The sequence below is a fragment of the Mytilus californianus genome, unplaced genomic scaffold (genome assembly GCF_021869535.1).
Source record: "Mytilus californianus isolate M0D057914Y unplaced genomic scaffold, xbMytCali1.0.p SCAF_6, whole genome shotgun sequence".
NCBI lineage: Eukaryota > Metazoa > Mollusca > Bivalvia > Mytilida > Mytilidae > Mytilus > Mytilus californianus.
The window spans coordinates 118,823,667-118,843,324 of record NW_026262712.1 but is presented as its reverse complement, the minus strand read 5'-3'; the positions used below and the strand labels follow the sequence as shown (position 1 = coordinate 118,843,324).

General features: G+C 30.8%; 1 protein-coding gene and 1 long non-coding RNA gene across 34 annotated transcripts in view; one reads left to right on the top strand and one right to left on the bottom strand.

Annotated features, from left to right (window-relative positions):
* LOC127704561 (ankyrin repeat and sterile alpha motif domain-containing protein 1B-like) overlaps window positions 1-19,658 on the bottom strand; it is a 121,453-nt gene that overhangs the window by 61,036 nt on the left and 40,759 nt on the right. For 26 of the 27 annotated variants that reach the window (XM_052208654.1, XM_052208651.1, XM_052208653.1 and 23 more), the window contains 2 exons: window positions 18,954-19,257; window positions 16,732-16,761 (listed from right to left, as the gene is read on the bottom strand). In XM_052208654.1, coding sequence (XP_052064614.1) covers window positions 16,732-16,761; window positions 18,954-19,257 — 334 coding nt within the window. The remainder of the gene's footprint in view (window positions 1-16,731; window positions 16,762-18,953; window positions 19,258-19,658) is intronic. The other variant, XM_052208658.1, reaches the window with a different exon arrangement.
* On the top strand, window positions 619-4,174 carry LOC127704576 (uncharacterized). Of its 7 annotated transcripts, none has more exons than XR_007983384.1 (7): window positions 619-789; window positions 902-957; window positions 1,350-1,461; window positions 1,853-2,020; window positions 2,407-2,518; window positions 3,414-3,861; window positions 3,974-4,174. It is a non-coding gene; the product is annotated as an uncharacterized LOC127704576 (long non-coding RNA). The 7 variants fall into 7 exon arrangements; XR_007983389.1 differs by having other exon boundaries at window positions 1,350-1,517; window positions 1,909-2,020; XR_007983388.1 differs by having other exon boundaries at window positions 1,350-1,517; window positions 2,463-2,518.

Genomic DNA, 19,658 nt, shown 5'->3' with positions numbered 1-19,658 from the left:
ACTGTAGATACTCTGTCTATCTTAAACATAGTATTGATCTCAGTACTATAACTAAAAGCGGTTGTCAGCTCATTGATGAAAACTCATCCAGTGACTTATGATGAAGAATGACAATAAAAACTTCATAAAAATAAGAAGACCTGAATGAGACAACTCTCCACTTAAGAGACCAAATGACATAGAAGTTTGTTCCTTTAATCTAAATGGTTATTTCCCAGTAGTTTTGGGACTGTCATCTGATGCACACTCGTCTATTGTCCTCCCCACCATTATTGCATGATGAGTGTTTGTGTTTACATAGTCAACATTAAATAGAACCCAATCCCTTCCTACTTTGTGAAAACTATCGAATCTTAATAAATAAAGTAAAACAGTTATCTCTATATTAAAGTAAATACATATGTAATATGCCAAATCATTTACACTTCTGCAGAATAACAACAAAATATTGGATCATCTCTTTAATTATATTATTGACTTCAAACAGTTTATTTGATCATCTCTTTATTGACATAAAACAGTTTTAAATGGACTAAAACCTTATTGTAATAGGAAGTTATGTTTATTCAACAAATAATTATAAATCCACTGTAAGTGGTAATAGTATGATAAGATATGAAGGTCTACTCCTCCTTACTGAAATCCTGTCAATGATAATATTATGATAAGATATGAAGGTCTACTCCTCCTTACTAAAGTCCTGTCAATGATAATATTATGATGAGATATGAAGGTCTACTCCTCCTTACTAAAGTCCTGTCAATGATAATATTATGATAAGATATGAAGGTTTACTCCTCCTTACTGAAATCCTGTCAATGATAATATTATGATAAGATATGAAGGTCTACTCCTCCTTACTGAAATCCTGTCAATGATAATATTATGATAAGATATGAAGGTCTACTCCTCCTTACTAAAGTCCTGTCAATGATAATAATATGATAAGATATGAAGGTCTACTCCTCCTTACTAAAGTCCTGTCAATGATAATATTATGATAAGATATGAAGATCTACTCCTCCTTACTAAAGTCCTGCCAATGATAATATTATGATAAGATATGAAGGTCTACTCCTCCTTACTAAAGTCCTGTCAATGATAATATTATGATAAGATATGAAGGTCTACTCCTCCTTACTAAAGTCCTGTCAATGGTAATAATATGATGAGATATGAAGGTCTACTCCTCCTTACTAAAGTCCTGTCAATGATAATATTATGATAAGATATGAAGGTCTACTCCTCCTTACTAAAGACCTGTCAATGATAATATTATGATAAGATATGAAGGTCTACTCCTCCTAACTAAAGTCCTGTCAATGGTAATATTATGATAAGATATGAAGGTCTACTCCTCCTTACTAAAGTCCTGTCAATGGTAATATTATGATAAGATATGAAGGTCTACTCCTCCTTACTAAAGTCCTGTCAATGATAATATTATGATAAGATATGAAGGTTTACTCCTCCTTACTAAAGTCCTGTCAATGGTAATATTATGATAAGATATGAAGGTTTACTCCTCCTTACTAAAGTCCTGTCAATGATAATATTATGATAAGATATGAAGGTTACTCCTCCTTACTAAAGTCCTGTCAATGATAATATTATGATAAGATATGAAGGTCTACTCCTCCTTACTAAAGTCCTGTCAATGATAATATTATGATAAGATATGAAGGTCTACTCCTCCTTACTAAAGTCCTGTCAATGGTAATATTATGATAAGATAGGAAGGTCTACTCCTCCTTACTAAAGTCCTGTTAATGGTAATATTATGATAAGATATGAAGGTCTACTCCTCCTTACTAAAGTCCTGTTAATGGTAATAATATGATAAGATATGAAGGTCTACTCCTCCTTACTAAAGTCCTGTCAATGATAATATTATGATAAGATATGAAGGTCTACTCCTCCTTACTAAAGTCCTGTCAATGGTAATATTATGATAAGATATGAAGGTCTACTCCTCCTTACTAAAGTCCTGTCAATGATAATATTATGATAAGATATGAAGGTTTACTCCTCCTTACCAAAGTCCTGTCAATGATAATATTATGATAAGATATGAAGGTCTACTCCTCCTAACTAAAGTCCTGTCAATGATAATATTATGATAAGATATGAAGGTCTACTCCTCCTTACTAAAGTCCTGTCAATGATAATATTATAAGATATGAAGGTCTACTCCTCCTTACTAAAGTCCTGTCAATGATAATATTATAAGATATGAAGGTCTACTCCTCCTTACTAAAGTCCTGTCAATGATAATATCATGATAAGATATGAAGGTCTACTCCTCCTTACTAAAGACCTGTCAATGATAATATTATGATAAGATATGAAGGTCTACTCCTCCTAACTAAAGTCCTGTCAATGGTAATATTATGATAAGATATGAAGGTCTACTCCTCCTTACTAAAGTCCTGTCAATGGTAATATTATGATAAGATATGAAGGTCTACTCCTCCTTACTAAAGTCCTGTCAATGATAATATTATGATAAGATATGAAGGTTTACTCCTCCTTACTAAAGTCCTGTCAATGGTAATATTATGATAAGATATGAAGGTTTACTCCTCCTTACTAAAGTCCTGTCAATGATAATATTATGATAAGATATGAAGGTTACTCCTCCTTACTAAAGTCCTGTCAATGATAATATTATGATAAGATATGAAGGTCTACTCCTCCTTACTAAAGTCCTGTCAATGATAATATTATGATAAGATAGGAAGGTCTACTCCTCCTTACTAAAGTCCTGTCAATGATAATATTATGATAAGATAGGAAGGTCTACTCCTCCTTACTAAAGTCCTGTCAATGATAATATTATGATAAGATATGAAGGTCTACTCCTCCTTATTTAAGTCTTGTCAATGGTAATAATATGATAAGATAGGAAGGTCTACTCCTCCTTACTAAAGTCCTGTCAATGATAATATTATGATAAGATAGGAAGGTCTACTCCTCCTTACTAAAGTCCTGTCAATGATAATATTATGATAAGATAGGAAGGTCTACTCCTCCTCACTAAAGTCCTGTCAATGGTAATAATATGATAAGATAGGAAGGTCTACTCCTCCTTACTAAAGTCCTGTCAATGATAATATTATGATAAGATAGGAAGATCTACTCCTCCTTACTAAAGTCCTGTCAATGGTAATAATATGATAAGATAGGAAGGTCTACTCCTCCTTACTGAAGTCCTGTCAATGATAATATTATGATAAGATAGGAAGATCTACTCCTCCTTACTGAAGTCCTGTCAATGGTAATATTATGATAAGATAGGAAGATCTACTCCTCCTTACTGAAGTCCTGTCAATGGTAATATTATGATAAGATATGAAGGTCTACTCCTCCTTACTGAAGTCCTGTCAATGGTAATATTATGATAAGATATGAAGGTCTACTCCTCCTTACTAAAGTCCTGTCAATGGTAATATTATGATAAGATATGAAGGTCTACTCCTCCTTACTAAAGTCCTGTCAATGGTAATATTATGATAAGATATGAAGGTCTACTCCTCCTTACTAAAGTCCTGTCAATGGTAATATTATGATAAGATATGAAGGTCTACTCCTCCTTACTAAAGTCCTGTCAATGGTAATATTATGATAAGATATGAAGGTCTACTCCTCCTTACTAAAGTCCTGTCAATGGTAATATTATGATAAGATATGAAGGTCTACTCCTCCTTACTAAAGTCCTGTCAATGGTAATATTATGATAAGATATGAAGGTCTACTCCTCCTTACTAAAGTCCTGTCAATGGTAATATTATGATAAGATATGAAGGTCTACTCCTCCTTACTAAAGTCCTGTCAATGGTAATATTATGATAAGATATGAAGGTGTACTCCTCCTTACTAAAGTCCTGTCAATGGTAATATTATGATAAGATATGAAGGTGTACTCCTCCTTACTAAAGTCCTGTCAATGATAATATTATGATAAGATATGAAGGTCTACTCCTCCTTACTAAAGTCCTGTCAATGGTAATATTATGATAAGATATGAAGGTCTACTCCTCCTTACTAAAGTCCTGTCAATGATAATATTATGATAAGATATGAAGGTCTACTCCTCCTTACTGAAATCCTGTCAATGGAACTTGGTTAACATTTACATAGGCTCTACAGGCAGTACCTGTTCAGTCAATGGAAGAACTACACAATAATACTGGTTAAAACTGAGCATGCCATTAGCTGTTTTTACGGTATAATCTACTGTATTTATGAATAAATAATTATAGAAATCATGACAAATAATGGTACTCCTCAAGCCTCCCTTACATTTTGCTCTCATGAATTGAATTGTTTTAGTATCCTTCTTTTCAGGAAACAATGTTAAGAGAAATTAGACTACTTAACATTAGTTGTGCAAAATTGGACATTTTGAGTTTATCTTATTCAAGAGATAAGCAATACTACCCTGTCAAGCATAAAGTCAATAGTATTTCAATACTTCTTCCCATAGCCAAATATAGCTTATCCTTGGTAAGAAATCACCTCATCTGAACCAAACTGACAGACTATGATAAATAGACTTTATAATGGTTCTTTACATCAACGGTATTTTACAAAATTAGCTAATTTGTTACACATGTAAACTGTCAGAACCAACATTTATCTTCCAACATAAATAGATTTTTGGAAACTTTATCCAGAAATCCTGACTTATCTGAAAATAAACATTGACAAGAAAATTCAAAGTATGCATTTATATTGCATCTTTCAAAAGACATCGTTAATTTTGGGTTACTGTACTGTCTAAGTAATATATCAACCGCCACTTCTTTACACAAAAGAGATGTGTATGGGTTTTACTCATTGTTGAAGGCTGATCTAATTACTTAAATCCAGTCATTTGGACTCAGTTGGGTTGTTGTCTCATTGGCAATCATACCACAAGCTTGTTAATGATATAATAATAACATGTCATTTGGTGGACGATCAGGAAGGGGTGATTAGTATAACATTATACCCACATATAATATTTGGCTTCTGCACATACTATAATATTGTAAACATTACTGCTAAAAAAAAATCCCATTAAATTTGCACTGTACAACCCATGCCGATGAAGCATGTAGCATCAAAAGACTTAATATCATGGAAGCATACCCTGTTATATAGTCTTTGTGCTTCCCTGGATAATAAAAAATAAAAAATAATTTTTTTAGTCACATGATGGCATTGTCATATGACTATCAGATTACTGAGTTTCAATGAAAAATATACTTGGTATTGCTGCAAAATAGATTCTACCTTGACATCATCTATTTCCTGGAGACCCAGGTTAAAACTAATAAATGTGATATTTAAGTGTAAAAGATCAAATAAATCTATAATCAATTAAAACTTACTTTATAATTAACTGCTAGATATAATCTCTTTTATTCACTTGATGTTTCAAATGTTAGGGAGGAAATGTTACGATTTCCTGTGTCATTCCGTTTTCAACACGGTTTTTTCCCCCGCATTTTTTTTGGTATAACATCCTTATTAACATCATGTCGTTGATTACTGCTGATGTTTGTTTGTTTGTTTGTTAACTTTTTGTTCTGGAGGATTTAAAACTCACAATTATAAAAACAAACTTTTTGGAAAAAGCATTACACATTGACCAAAGATACCAAGGCTTATGATTTTATATTACACTCATCAGTAACAATCCTAAACAGTCGGAAGGTCAAATCAATCAAAGTTGTAGAGGAATAAAATCCAAAACTTCACAATAGTTTACAAATATTTGAAAACAAAAATGATAGAACAAACTATGCTCAGCCTAAAGAATCTTCTAAATTTTACTTTTTTTCGTATGAACATTTAAGGAGATGTGTGGTATACTTCAATGAGACAGCAAACCAACAACACAATTAACTTAAAGAAATGTCGAGTCCCATACGGTATGTTTCACAAAATTTAATTGAGCTGTTACTACAACCGACCTTTTGTCTCTGTACATTTAGCGTGAAGAAAATTTTCTAAAATAAGATGCATCCAATCACTTAAAAATCTTGTAAAATTTAATATACATGCAGGATTTTTTTGCTGTGTTTAAGACCCATTTGTGGACTTTGGCTGTTTTCAGCTCTTTAGTCTGGTTTTTGTCTCTTTGACACCTTCCCCATTTCCATTCTCAATTTTATACATGTACTTCAGATTTCCATTTGTTTTGTTTGCAGCAATACTGTCCAAGGATGGGAACAAATATTAGACAAATTCAAAATGGAAGTAAAATTGTGTACAAAACTTCAATTTAAGATATTTGTAATTTTAAGTTTTCTCATTAGAGAAATCACTATAATGAAGATATGTTAACATGAAATACATTTTTCTTTAACTTTTACATGTAAGGATAAGAAGTATAAAGTAGACATTATCATTGGACAGCACATGGCATTGACAGGTGAAAACGATTGTTATCTTGAATTTATTATCAAAGATGTCAAAATCCATTTAAATTCTAATTATAAACAAAATAAAAAAAAAAACGAAGATCACTTGACTTTATAGAGATAATTAATTACACGTTTTCTCCCCTTCAACATACCTGTGAAGTTGACCCAGTACTAACTCCTTCAGGACTACTTACCAAACTCCATATATACATGTTCAAGTATATGTAGTAAACTTTTATAATATCCAACATGCATCAGAAGTTTACTTTATAGAACACCAGACATATCCTACCTTTACCTTAAAGACTTAAATACATTTTAAATCCTAAGAGCCTTTATTCCTTTCATACTGTCAGTGTGGACAATTAAGAAAACGTCACGGTTTTATGCAGTTACATGCTAGAGGCAATGTTAAGAAAATGCATTAGACTGGAATAAAAGCAAGGTACTTTTAAAGTCAACTAATTATCCAAATAACTATTGATAAAATGACAAGAAAAACTTAAATCCATCAAAATTAATAATCGGCTAACATTTTATTAAAAATCAATTAATTGTATTGCTTTTCCCTAGTAGATATTGTATTACAGTTTCATTTCTCTATTCAGGGAATTCACATTGTGTACAGCTGCAGCCACATGACATTTCTTTTATTACTTTATTAAATTAAAAGTAATTATTTATTTCCAAAGGGAGATTATTTTTCATATCAACCAGAATACTACTGACCTGATGAGACTACATTAGTATTTATTCAGAAGGAAAGGCTGATTACAATAAATAATCAGATCTTGTCAATATTATACTGTAGCTGGCTTATCAAATAGAGTCAAACATGTTATAAAGGTCAACTCTATTAAGCAAAAACATATCTTGTCAGAGGTCAGACTCTTCTGGTTGAACCTCAATTCAAATGACACCTCTTTCATACGGTCAGTTTTCACTAAGTCCTAATGGTTATTTTTATATGCAGGTTCAACTGTATTTTAGGGAGGGGAAGGGCACCACGGCAATGTTAGGAATGGGATTTGTAAAATGTCTGTGTTATCCCTATATGAAGCTCCAGAAGGGGGGAATGTGCCACCTCCCTCATAATCAGCCTATGAATACACAACAGTTGAACTGCAAATGCCTGGTATGCAGGTCAGGTCTAAAGACAAAAGATATAATAATTCAATATGTATAAACATTCGAAGGACTTACTTTCTCTAACAGAACTACCAATGAAGTGGCATAAAATGTTCAACATTGTTGTAAAAAAGGACATACATTGTCTGATATATTCTAACTTTTGTATGTCAGAATCTTTGGCAGTATCATAGATAAAGGTGTTATATCAATCCTGATTACATCTTGGTAGGGAAGTTAATTTGACAGGTAATCACCTAATAATGTCAATCTTTCCCCACATGCAATATCAGTAATTCTTTCAACTGTTGAGTATGTTTTTAGCTAAATTCTATTTTTTTACAAATGAAAAGTGTGTAGAGACAGAAATGTACATCAAATATTGAGAGAAAAGTGTACAACAGATTTTAATTTTTTTATATTTAGAAAGCTGTGAGGAAGAATCATAGCACAACCTTGTGTAACCTTTATCACATCAATAATGTGACAAATAACTAGTTTACTTAACCCTAATTAAACGGGGGGGGGGGGGGGGGGAAATGTTAATTAGACAGCAACCCAACAATACAAACAAAAAGCAAAGGACTTAATAAAAGGTCAATATAAAGTCTGTATCATTCTATCTCTGACCCCAAAACTTCAAAAACTTCCAACCTTTACTGATGAATCAACTGACCAATTAAAAGGAAGTTGAGTATGATAAACCTGACTTGGTACAGGAGTTAAGTTTAAATTAGCCAAGTACAGGTGCCAAAAACATAATTCTTTTGATAACCTTTTATGTTTCATCTGTTGTAACTTAAAAAAGAACAGTTCAATTTTTGTTTACAATTAATCTGACGTCGTTGATCAAAGTGCTATGTCAGTGTGTGAACAAAAACTACATGCTGATTAGCTTAGCTACAAACAAAATAATAAGAATGTAACCTTGAGAAAACAATAAAAACTTTCAGAAGTAAACTTTTTTTATCAATTTTCTTCCTGTTTTTTCAGGTGTTCATGAACTTAAACAGTATGTTTAGCTGAAAACTTACTTTAAGAACTGTCTAATTATCCTTCAGAAATTATCCAGGTGGTCAATTAACTCAGGAAGATATATTATCTTCAAAATTCACATTCATAATGTCAGTCCAACTTAATTTAAATTCACTCAAATTCTGTCATTCTATCAAAAGAAAGTAGCTGAAAATCTATCTAAATTATGTTTGTAGTGTTCAATCAAGCTGAAAAACACCAGAATAATTTCCGTAAATTTCAAGATCAATTTATCTTTAAAAACTGATTCACACAGACATGACAGATCGAAGAAAGAAAGCTATATCCACGGAAATGATAAAATAAGTTTACGTTGTTTGATCAATATTTATAAATCACAGGTGATGTGAACCAGATGATATCTATATGTTTGTATAATACAGATGTTTTACGATAATCTTATAAAAACTTGTATCCAAATAAACTTTCACAATGAAGAATTGCACATCTTACTAATAATCGCTCTCGTTAAATATTTATCAATGATTTACCAAAGTCTGGATTGTTTAAGGATGGTTGACTTCCAATAAATCCATACGTTCTATATCATATTCTATAATATTTACAATATTAAGTTTTCATATTAGACATAATATTTGTAGCTACCATCCAGATGTACGATTTAGAATTAGATAAGAGAGTTATTGACTTATTCTCTGATGGTGAACCAGCCAATTACACAGATGTGCAACAAAAATCTTTTACAACTTGCACGTAAATTTTTGTGGAGTAGAAATGCACCTTGAGGCTGATGAAAAGCTAAAGTGCTACACCTGTAAAAATTTTGAAGTGCCTAAAGCAATGTAACCTCCCATCCTTGTGAAATCTTACTCCTATACCTGTCTTAACATTGAACTTAAATACACATTATACTAAATCCATTAAACGTTTATATTGACTGTTTATAGCTTTTTCTATAATTTTTTTTATCCACAAAGGAATAAAATCCATCAAAAATTATGGGAAATTAACATCCTCAATGTCAAAACGTGTACTTCAAAAACACTTTGTAAGCACTTGATAAATTGTTAGGTATAATTAATAGTGGATGAAATGTAATTATCTATGGAAAGCAACTACTACCACTATTTAACATATATAACAATGGAAATAACTGCACTGTCGAAAAATTGTGCAACACATCCAATATACATCTTTTCAAATTGTAAACAAACTATGTCAAATAGGAAGTGAAATTTGCATGTAAAGAGGTCAAAGGTTAAGATTTGGATCATTAGAATAAGGAATGCTATAGTAAATAATTAGTCTGTAAATTTCACACACTTTGTCAAGTAAACTGGTGTTAAAGTAAACTAATTAAGATTATTTTATCTTACAAATGATCCCATTTTGATATGTAGTCACTTCAGAGAAGCTTTATCACTAGTTCTTATCTTTTTAATTTAAGTGAAGAAAATCTGTTCTACATAGGTGATCTCAGAGTATACTAGTATTTACTGTAACATTTGGGAGAGAGTAGACTTGCTACAATTCCCTTTCTTTTATTTCTTTCTTACTAATTAATATGTTTACTGAAAACTGCCAGTATACTGATTGCCCTTGGAGAGCCTTCCTCTGCAGATGTCACTATAATGGTAATCTCTTAATTATAGCAGTAAAATTGTTAAAGGGGCAAAATTGAAAAAAAAATAATAAGGAAGGGACATGTAGCAAGTCTAGGGAGAGAGCTTTGGTTCAAAGTTTCAAGTCAGTAATGTGTGAAAAACCTCAAAATATAACTTGACCAAATACTAACATGCATTGCCTGTAGGTGAAAATACACTAATACTACATTGATCTGGTAATAATTCATGGTTAATTGGTCTTGTTTACAACTCATTATTGACCTTTAAGGTTTTTTTTGTGGAATGAAGTAAAATTGATTATTAAATTTAGATTATAACACTTTAGATTTATCTTTTAGATACATAAATATACTATAATCACATTTAGTTATGTAAAAGACAATAAAAACATAATTAAGATCTCTATACATATCACAATGCCTCAGGTATCATTAAATACAAATGTTTTACCAATGTTATAAGAGTTTGCTAAGAGAATTCATGTTTCTAAAGATATATATCTATTTATCACAATATGGGAGGGTAACACAAACAATACTATTCACAGAATAAACACATTGTTTTCTGTCTGTAAACTCCCCAATTATAATTATGAAATCAACATTTTAATAAAAAGAAAAAGAAGTTTTTAATTCTTTTTGTTTTTCATTGAAAGAACAAAACAAAAGCCACACTTACCCTGACTTTACAACATTGTTGAAAACGAAATAAAATGTCCTTGGTGTAAAACTAAACTAGGTTTATTATCTGTCTAACTTTAAAACCCCATTCACAATTTTAAAAAAGTTAAAGAAATAGATCATTCACAAGTTTGTATTAGCTTTGGGGGGGGATGTATACTTTAGGGTCAAAGTTCATACAACTTGTTGTCAAACTGACATGATCAATCATTGAAAATAGGAAGTGTGTCTGATTCTCTTTCTGATAAATTCATAATATTGAAAGCCTTTAATTAATAAGTACATGTCAGTCTCAGGGTTACAAATCATGTGCATGTTCTCAGGGTCATTCTGTTGACATGGTGATAACAGATTCCAGAAACATGGTGATTATTAAAGTTGCATTTCAAATGGCTGTTATGTTGTTTAAAAAAAAAACACAGCCAAAAACTTTTATAATCATGAAAACATGTTCTGACTCCAAGATACAGGGTAAAATATTTTGCCCCATATCACCCACTTTTCTTTTCATAGAAGACTTCAATAGCTCATAAAAGGGTCATTACCGAAATTTAAACAGAATCTAGATTTTTTTTCTTACGATTTGAGACCCAAATAATGCCAATACTAATATAAGGTAAAAGTCTGAATCAGCCTTTTCCCACAATTTTTAAAAAATCAAATATCTCAAAAAGGAGTTCCATAATCTATCAATATTTTGGCTTATTTTGTTCCTTAACTAATGCTCTTCTGACGTATAGTATCAATTTTAAATTCTAGATTTTTTTAGTTTCACCTAAGTAAAATCCTTTTAAAAAGGGCTTAACAATTGTTGAAGACTGTGTGTAGACCTCTTTGTTTATTTGTGTCGTTAGATTGCTGTCTATTTGTACCCACATCACTTTTATTCACAATTGTATCAGATTTTAGTTCTTAAAAAAATTGTCACATCCTCTCCTACCAACACACCCTGCCTAATATATACAATTATCTATGTCTTAAAACTGTCAACATGACCTACCTTTTTGTTTACTACATGTAGATTAACCTAAATAAAGATATTTATCAATGTTTTTATAATTCTTATCAAAATATTATCATACTGTCAAAATAAACTGAAGTTGTCCCCCTTCTTATTTATCACTTTCTTTATAATACCAGTAAGTTTTACAGGGAAAATGTTATAAGGAGGAAACATCATGAAAACCTAAGTTAACTAAATATAACTTAAATGGAGAAAGCATATGACCTGAACAGTATTTTAGTCATTAGATAAGAATTAAATGCTACTTTTGGTAATTTCATTGGGATGTAAAAGCGTTGACTGAAGAAAATTTTGTATTGGCCATGGAAGTTATTTAAGAAAGGCTAATGAATTGTATAATGTGACTGGGTAATTTAAAGAAAGACCCAATTCAATATTATATATTTTCTAAACTATAATCTTTCCAAAATATGCCCAAGACTGGTTTACTCAATCTTTTATAACTTTTATTAAGTTTCAGAATTCAATAAGCAAATAAATAATTCTATAATTCTTGGAGTATTGTTTCAGTAAATCTATTTCTGTTCTATAGTAGTAGATAAAACTTCTCTGTGATTTCAATCAAAATAAGAAATAGAATATATATAATAAGATAAGTAAGAAATGGATTTCTCATTATATATGTCTAGACAGGTATATCATTGGTCAAATCTAAATTACCTCTTTTCTATCAATAAAGATCTGACCAAGTCTTAATGTGTCCATATTTATCAGATAATATCTTTGATTTCAGATGTAAACATACAATTTTACTGCTAATTATCAGTGACCTGACCTAAACATAACTTATATATCTGTTTCATTATCTAAGATCTTCTGTACTGAAGACGATTTTATGCTGGATGTCTGTTGGGCATCTTAGGCAGGGGTTCAAATTTAATTGAACGAATGATAGGTCCAGGACTATCAGGACCATTTAAATTTTCGAAAGACCCTCCTTCATAAAGTCAAAGGCCCTGTATAAATCATCAATATTAAGGATGGGAGGTCCTGCGCTTTTGTCATTCATAAATCAAAGGTCCCCTAAAACAAAAAAAAAAAGGTCTTTGACCTTAGACCCATATGCAAAAATTCATTAGCTTTACTGATGTTTGAAATGAAGTCAATTCTATTAATATGTCAATTATTCTTCTTCACATTAACAGAAACCCTTTAAAGTAAGTGAATAAAAAATAGGAATTTGAATATTAAGAGGATACAACTAAAATATTCAGAGTTTATACTATATAAAGTTATGAAATTCCTTCATTTTTTGTCATCAATGAAGAAAACATTTATTCTAATTATTTCTTTTATTTCAAAGTAAGCATTATCTTTTTAAGTTTTTATTTCAATATTGTACCATTTAGTACATGTATGCCTGTTCAACATTTTTTTCTTCTGTCTTTTATAACTTACAGTCCTTTCATGCCCCCACCCCTTTTGAGTTTTCTATCCTTTTTCTAGTACAAACACTTGCTGACAACCTTAAACATCAGTGACATATCAAAATATCTCCTAAATCAATATATAGCTGTTGATAATGCAAACTTACCTTAAAAACACAAAAAAAAAAATTTCATGCTGCTATCTATTAACTCAGTGTTCCAGCTAGCATGAAATGGAGGGGCGCCGCGCCCCGCCCCCGAAATTTTGCGCCCCTCTGCCTTTTTTAAGCGCCCCTGCGCCCCTCTGTGCCCTTTTGAAAAAAGTTTAAAAAAAACGATCTTTTTTCCTCATATCGTCGCCATTTTGTTGAGTTCTTTATACACACACTTCATTAAGACAACAGATCAAAATTGTTGACACTTGTTACCTGTATATAATCACCTATTTGATTAGAGTCAATTACTTAATCAGGTGAAATTTACGACCCTGTCTAATCCCTTTGCCCGGAAGTACCAAACATCCAAGTTAAATGAATTGTTTTTTAACACCTGACGATGCAAAATAGAATTTATAAAATAAATGTGAACGATGTCCATTTCTATTGTATTTGTTATTTATAAAATAACGTTCGTTAAAAAAGAATCATTCCAATAGTATATTGTAAATCGTCAACACGCAAAATGCCGACGAAAAAAAGAAAAATTGACCAACTCGAAAATGACAAGAAGAAAATATCAAAGACTTGCCAGTCTATTACATCTTTTTTCAAGAATAATGACCATCAAAGGTAAAAAAATAATTTAATTCTTTACTTTTATGAAAAATCGAGAAGAAGAAAGGTTTCTATCAGATATCGCAATTGTTCTTCTATTGTAAATTCCGCCGATTACGGAGCACTCGAAAGTCCGATTTTTATATCATTTTTCTTAAATTGAAATCCGTTTTGACTAACTTTAATATTGATATTATTAGATACGCTCAACATGAAATATACGGAGATGCTTGTTGAATTGATAATAAACTTTCAAAGTTGAATTAATTTATTATTGTGCCGATTACGGAGCTCTCGAAAGTCCGATTTTTGTATCAATTTTCTTATTGAAATCCGTTTTGACAAACTTATTGATATTATTAGATACGCTCAACATGAAATATACGGAGATGCTTGTTAAATTGATAATAAACTTTCAAAGTTGAATTAACAAACTTATTTGTTGAATTAATCTATTTCTCAAGATCGAAATAAAGACAATTGTCTCATTGGCACTCTTATTTAAATTCACAACCAAACCTACATAATTTTCAATGTATGTAATAGTATAGAGTATTTAACTTACATGCTTGCTAAAAATATGTCATTATGTGGTAATATTAAGTATTTGATTTTTTTCAGTGAGAACACGCTAAAGTGCCCTTTTTTAAAAACGCGCCCCTCTATTTTCAAATCCTAGCTGGAACACTGTAACTAATATTCTAAACTACTGTATGAACAAAATCTTTGTCAAAATCTTAGTAACACTTATATCATAAAATATGTATTTTACGAGTCATACTTAGGAGTAAAATACTAGTTTGACACTATTCAGCATTCAGTAAAATCATTGACAATAACAGGTCTTGTCTTACAATGTCTTACAGGGAATAGTTTTATACAGTTCTCCTGTCATAGCAAACCAAACTCACAAAAAGTATTTCCACCCAATCCAAGTCTGTATACTTTTTTTACATAAAAATTCATAATGAAAAACTCGTCTTAAACGAGACCAAAGTTGTGTTCACATTTTAAATAAATGGAGAATATGTCCATGGGACACAGATGATGCCCCCGTTTGCATATATCGTTATAAAGGGACACAACTCAAGAACAGTAAAAGTGACGCTACCCAAACTTGAACTTGATCTGTGCTATGTGGTAATAAGCATTGTGTATAAGTTTCATAAAATTTGGTTGAGGCAAACTTAAGAGAACGAAAACGAAAAATTCAGCATTTTTTTTCATTTGTAAAGGGGCATAACTCTAGAACAGTAAAAGTGACACCACCAAAATTTTAACTTGATCTGAGTTTTGTGGTAATAAGCATTGTGTATAAGTTTCATAATATTTGGTTGAGGCAAACTAAAGTAAGAGAACGGAAACTAAAAATTCAGCAGTTTTTCAATTTGTAAAGGGGCATAACTCTAGAACGGTAAAAGTGTCGCCAACAAAATTCAATCTTGATCTGTGTTATGTGGTTATAAGCATTGTGTATAAGTTTCATAACATTTGGTTGAGGCAAACTAGAGTAAGAAATGGAAACGAAAAATTTTAGCAATTTTTCCATTTGTAAAGGGGCATAACTCTAGAACAGTAAAAGTTACGCCACCATAATTCAAAATTGATCTGAGTCTTTTTTGTAATAAGCATTGTATTTAAGTTTCATATTTGGTTGAGGCAAACTAAAGTTAGAGAACAAAAAATAAAAATTCAGCAATTTTTCCATTTGTAAAGGGGCATAACTCTAAAATGGTAAAAGTAACGCCACCAAAATTCAAACTTGATCTGTGTTTTGTGGTAATAAGCATTGTATATAAGATTCATAACATTTGGTTGAGGCAAACTAAAGTTAGAGAACGGAAACCAATTTTGGGATGTACAGACAGACAAGGGTAAAACTTAATGCCCCCTCCGCTACGGCAGGGGCATAATAAAATTTTAGCAATCTATAATAGCTTCCATATGTATTATTGCAAATTTTCATTGTTTTATCTGTGCTGTATGTGAAAAACTGCTTTTAAATTTCATTATTTTTTCAATATAAACTGTAGAACAATGGACATTTTTTTATTTTTACAGAGTAGCCAGTTCTATTTTTTTCTCACTCTCTTATCTAGTGGTTTTAATAATACACACTGCGTCCCACTTTTCCAAAAAAATAACCAAAAAGTAGGAAAAAAACAAAAATAAGTTACAGATTAATGTTAATCAGATATTAGAAATATGTCAAACCTTGGACCTTTTCAAACATATTAAAAATAAGAAATAAACAGAACAATGTCACGAACTGGGTTGTTATTGTAGAACATTGAAGGGGGAAACCATGCACAATGTTAACAGAAGATAAACAAATACCTGAACCACAATAAAAAAAAATAAATACAACAATACAGTTCTCAACAAACTATTATCACCTTGGGTAGTTTTTTCTTCTGAAAAATTATAATTCTGAAATATTTATTCCAAATATGTGACCTTTCTTTTATAAATCTAAAAGTATAGAAAAAATACATCAACATTTATGCCAACTATCTTTAATTTCATAAGAAAATTTTATAATATGCTAGTGAACAGGTATCAGGAAGGACACAATTTAACGTAATGCCTTTTATCCATTAATTTTGTCTAAATTTTCAACATAAATTCTAACAATATGGTTATATGGCAGGTTTCAATTAAAAATACTTTGTTAATTTTGTTGAGAACTGTTAACATTGAACATACAAAATGATCTTTGACTTACAGCTAGAAGAATCTCCGTTACTCAAAGCAGCTTAAAGCAGGGATAAAACATCTGATTAAAAATAAGTAAAAATAAAGCAGTTATCTCCCTTCATTGGTGATACACAACATAAATCCCTTCAAATTTCTCTACACAATTCCCTCGGAAAAACTTTCTGTTGTAGACCTCTAAAGACTACACAAATCCCATGAAAATTTTTCAGTTGTAGACCTCTAAAGAGTACTACACAAATCCCATGAAAAAACTTTCAGTTGTAGACCTCTAAAGACTACTACACAAATCCCATGAAAAAACTTTCAGTTGTAGACCTCTAAAGACTACTACACAAATCCCATGAAAAAACTTTCAGTTGTAGACCTCTAAAGACTACTACACAAATCCCATGAAAAAGCTTTCAGTTGTAGACCTCTAAAGACTACAACACAAATCCCATGAAAAACTTTCAGTTGTAGACCTCTAAAGACTACTACACAAATCCCATGAAAAAACTTTCTTTTGTGGACCTATAGATTACTACACAAATCCCATGAAAAAACTTTCGTTTGTGGACCTATAGACTACACAAATCCCATGAAAAAACATTCTGTTGTGGACCTATATTTAAACGACTACTGCAGCGTTAAAAATTCCCTAAGAGGTTTATAGCAATAACTACAGTTTGTAATTTAAAAAAAAACAATATGAATGGCAATGTCACTAGTATTTGATATGCTCAATGGAGCACCTATTTGAATTCTAGTAAAGAAATGTGACATCTATCAATTTCTACATTTTCACAAAACTGAAGAAAAAACTACAATCTCCAAAGAAATATTTGCTAAAAAAATTTAAATCATAAAAATATGGGTACCCTCCATTGAGAATGCTGCACCACCTTTCACCATCTAGAAAACCTGCAAAAATTATCCAAATGTGTACAGGGAGTAAGATTCATATTCTTAAAGTAAGAATGCTCTTGAATGGAAAAAACCACCATTAGGAATGTTGCTATGGATGAAAGCATCACTGAAACAACACAAATTATCACAATGTGCATCTGGTGCAGAAAAAAAATAGGTACCAATAAAATGTAATTGCAAAACATGGACTAAGATTCTTACCTGGAAAATCAGCTAAAACAATTTGAATGTGTACACAAAGCTAGCTTCAATATTTAAACAAATATACTTGCAAGGTTGGAAACTGCAAGAGGAGTTGATTGTACAAAACAGGTAAGCTTCATCAAGAATGTCACTTAAAATTTACTAAGTTTCTGCATCTAGAAAACTCAGAACAACCTATTTGAATGTGTACACAAGATGTAATGCACTTCTCTAATGTAAATTAATATATATTCCAGAACAGTTGAAGGTTCTCGGTGAAAAACTGTAAGAGAAGTTATTTACAGTAAACAGGTTTCTGTTTTTTACATACTTTTATGGCAAATATACTTTTATAGTGGGGAAGGTGCAATGATCAGAGTAATTTAATGACCACTTAATAATAGAAGTAAAATTCTTTACCAAAACTTCATTTGGATTGTGTGAATTATTCTTAATCCTCTTAAAGATATTTAGAATTATCATTTGTCAACTTTTTACATCTTTACGTAATTCATAATCTTATATTGTTTGTTTAAACCTCTGCATAATGGTTGCTTCATTTGATAGATTTTGCAAATAAATCAGCAAAAATTCAATATCATGCATCAAACACAAAAACTGTGCTGTGTATTATATTTCAGTGCAGAGAAATAAAATTACGATTTGATAACAAAAATTAAAGTTTTTACTGAAAAAGAGAATTAAAAAAACAAAACTTTTTAGCAGATTGGAGAAAAAGAAAATTTGGATCTTGAAAGAATAAAAAAAATTGTATATACATATATATGTAAAAATTAGATCTGGTAGTTGACCTAAAATATAATATAAAATGATAATAATAACCTTGTACACTTTAAAAAAATTAAATTGCTCAATATTGACTGGCCATAAAAGTTATCTTGGGTAATTCAATCTCCAACATTTGAATATTTAGTTGAACTGTGGTAAAACTATCACCTATAACTATAATGGATACATGTAACTCTACCCTTGCTTTTGGAATATATAACAAGGAAAACAGATTCACATTTTCATCTTGGTATAAATGCAAGTACAAAACAAGTATTATCAATGTAAAGCCAAGTTGACAAAACTCTTTGTGAGAGACATTTTAGAAAAATGATTTTAATGTTTACCTACCAGCAAAAGGTTCTAAGTCATCTCCAATTAACACTTCCTGTCCACTACCATTACTGGACCGAGATGACTTCCTTAAAACAACAACTTCTTCATCTTTCTTGTCATGTGACCTTCTATCACTTTCATTTTCAATTAGTTCTGTACTTTCCTTTTCTTTTATTGGAATATTATCGTCAACTTTTTGTAAATCTGTCTGATCACTTGCTTCTTTGGTATTTGATTTAGATAAATTATCTCCAGAAGTTTTCCCATCCGTTACTAAATCTTCTGTAATAGTCTCTATATCTCTTGATGATCTCTTATTCTGAAAATACACAGAAAATACTCAGTCTGAAGAAGAGTTATTTTCCCTACTATAAAATATGTAATGGTCTTTTTATCTCTTGATGTTCTCATATTCTGAAAATACACCAAAATTCTCTATATCTCTTCTGATAGAGTTATCTCCCCTAATATAAAATGTGCAATAATCTTATTAATATATCTCCATGTTGCATGGGAAATTCACAAACGGATAAAAATACAAACTCAAAACAATTTGTCTTTAAATACCAACCAGTGATAATTCACTTTCTACCCCATACATTAAATCATACAAGATTATTTATCAAAGCATAACTATGTGTCCTAATATCAAAACACACATAAATTTGAACTGTTAACTCCCCTCGAGTCCCTCAATCTCTTCATATGATTCTGAAATTT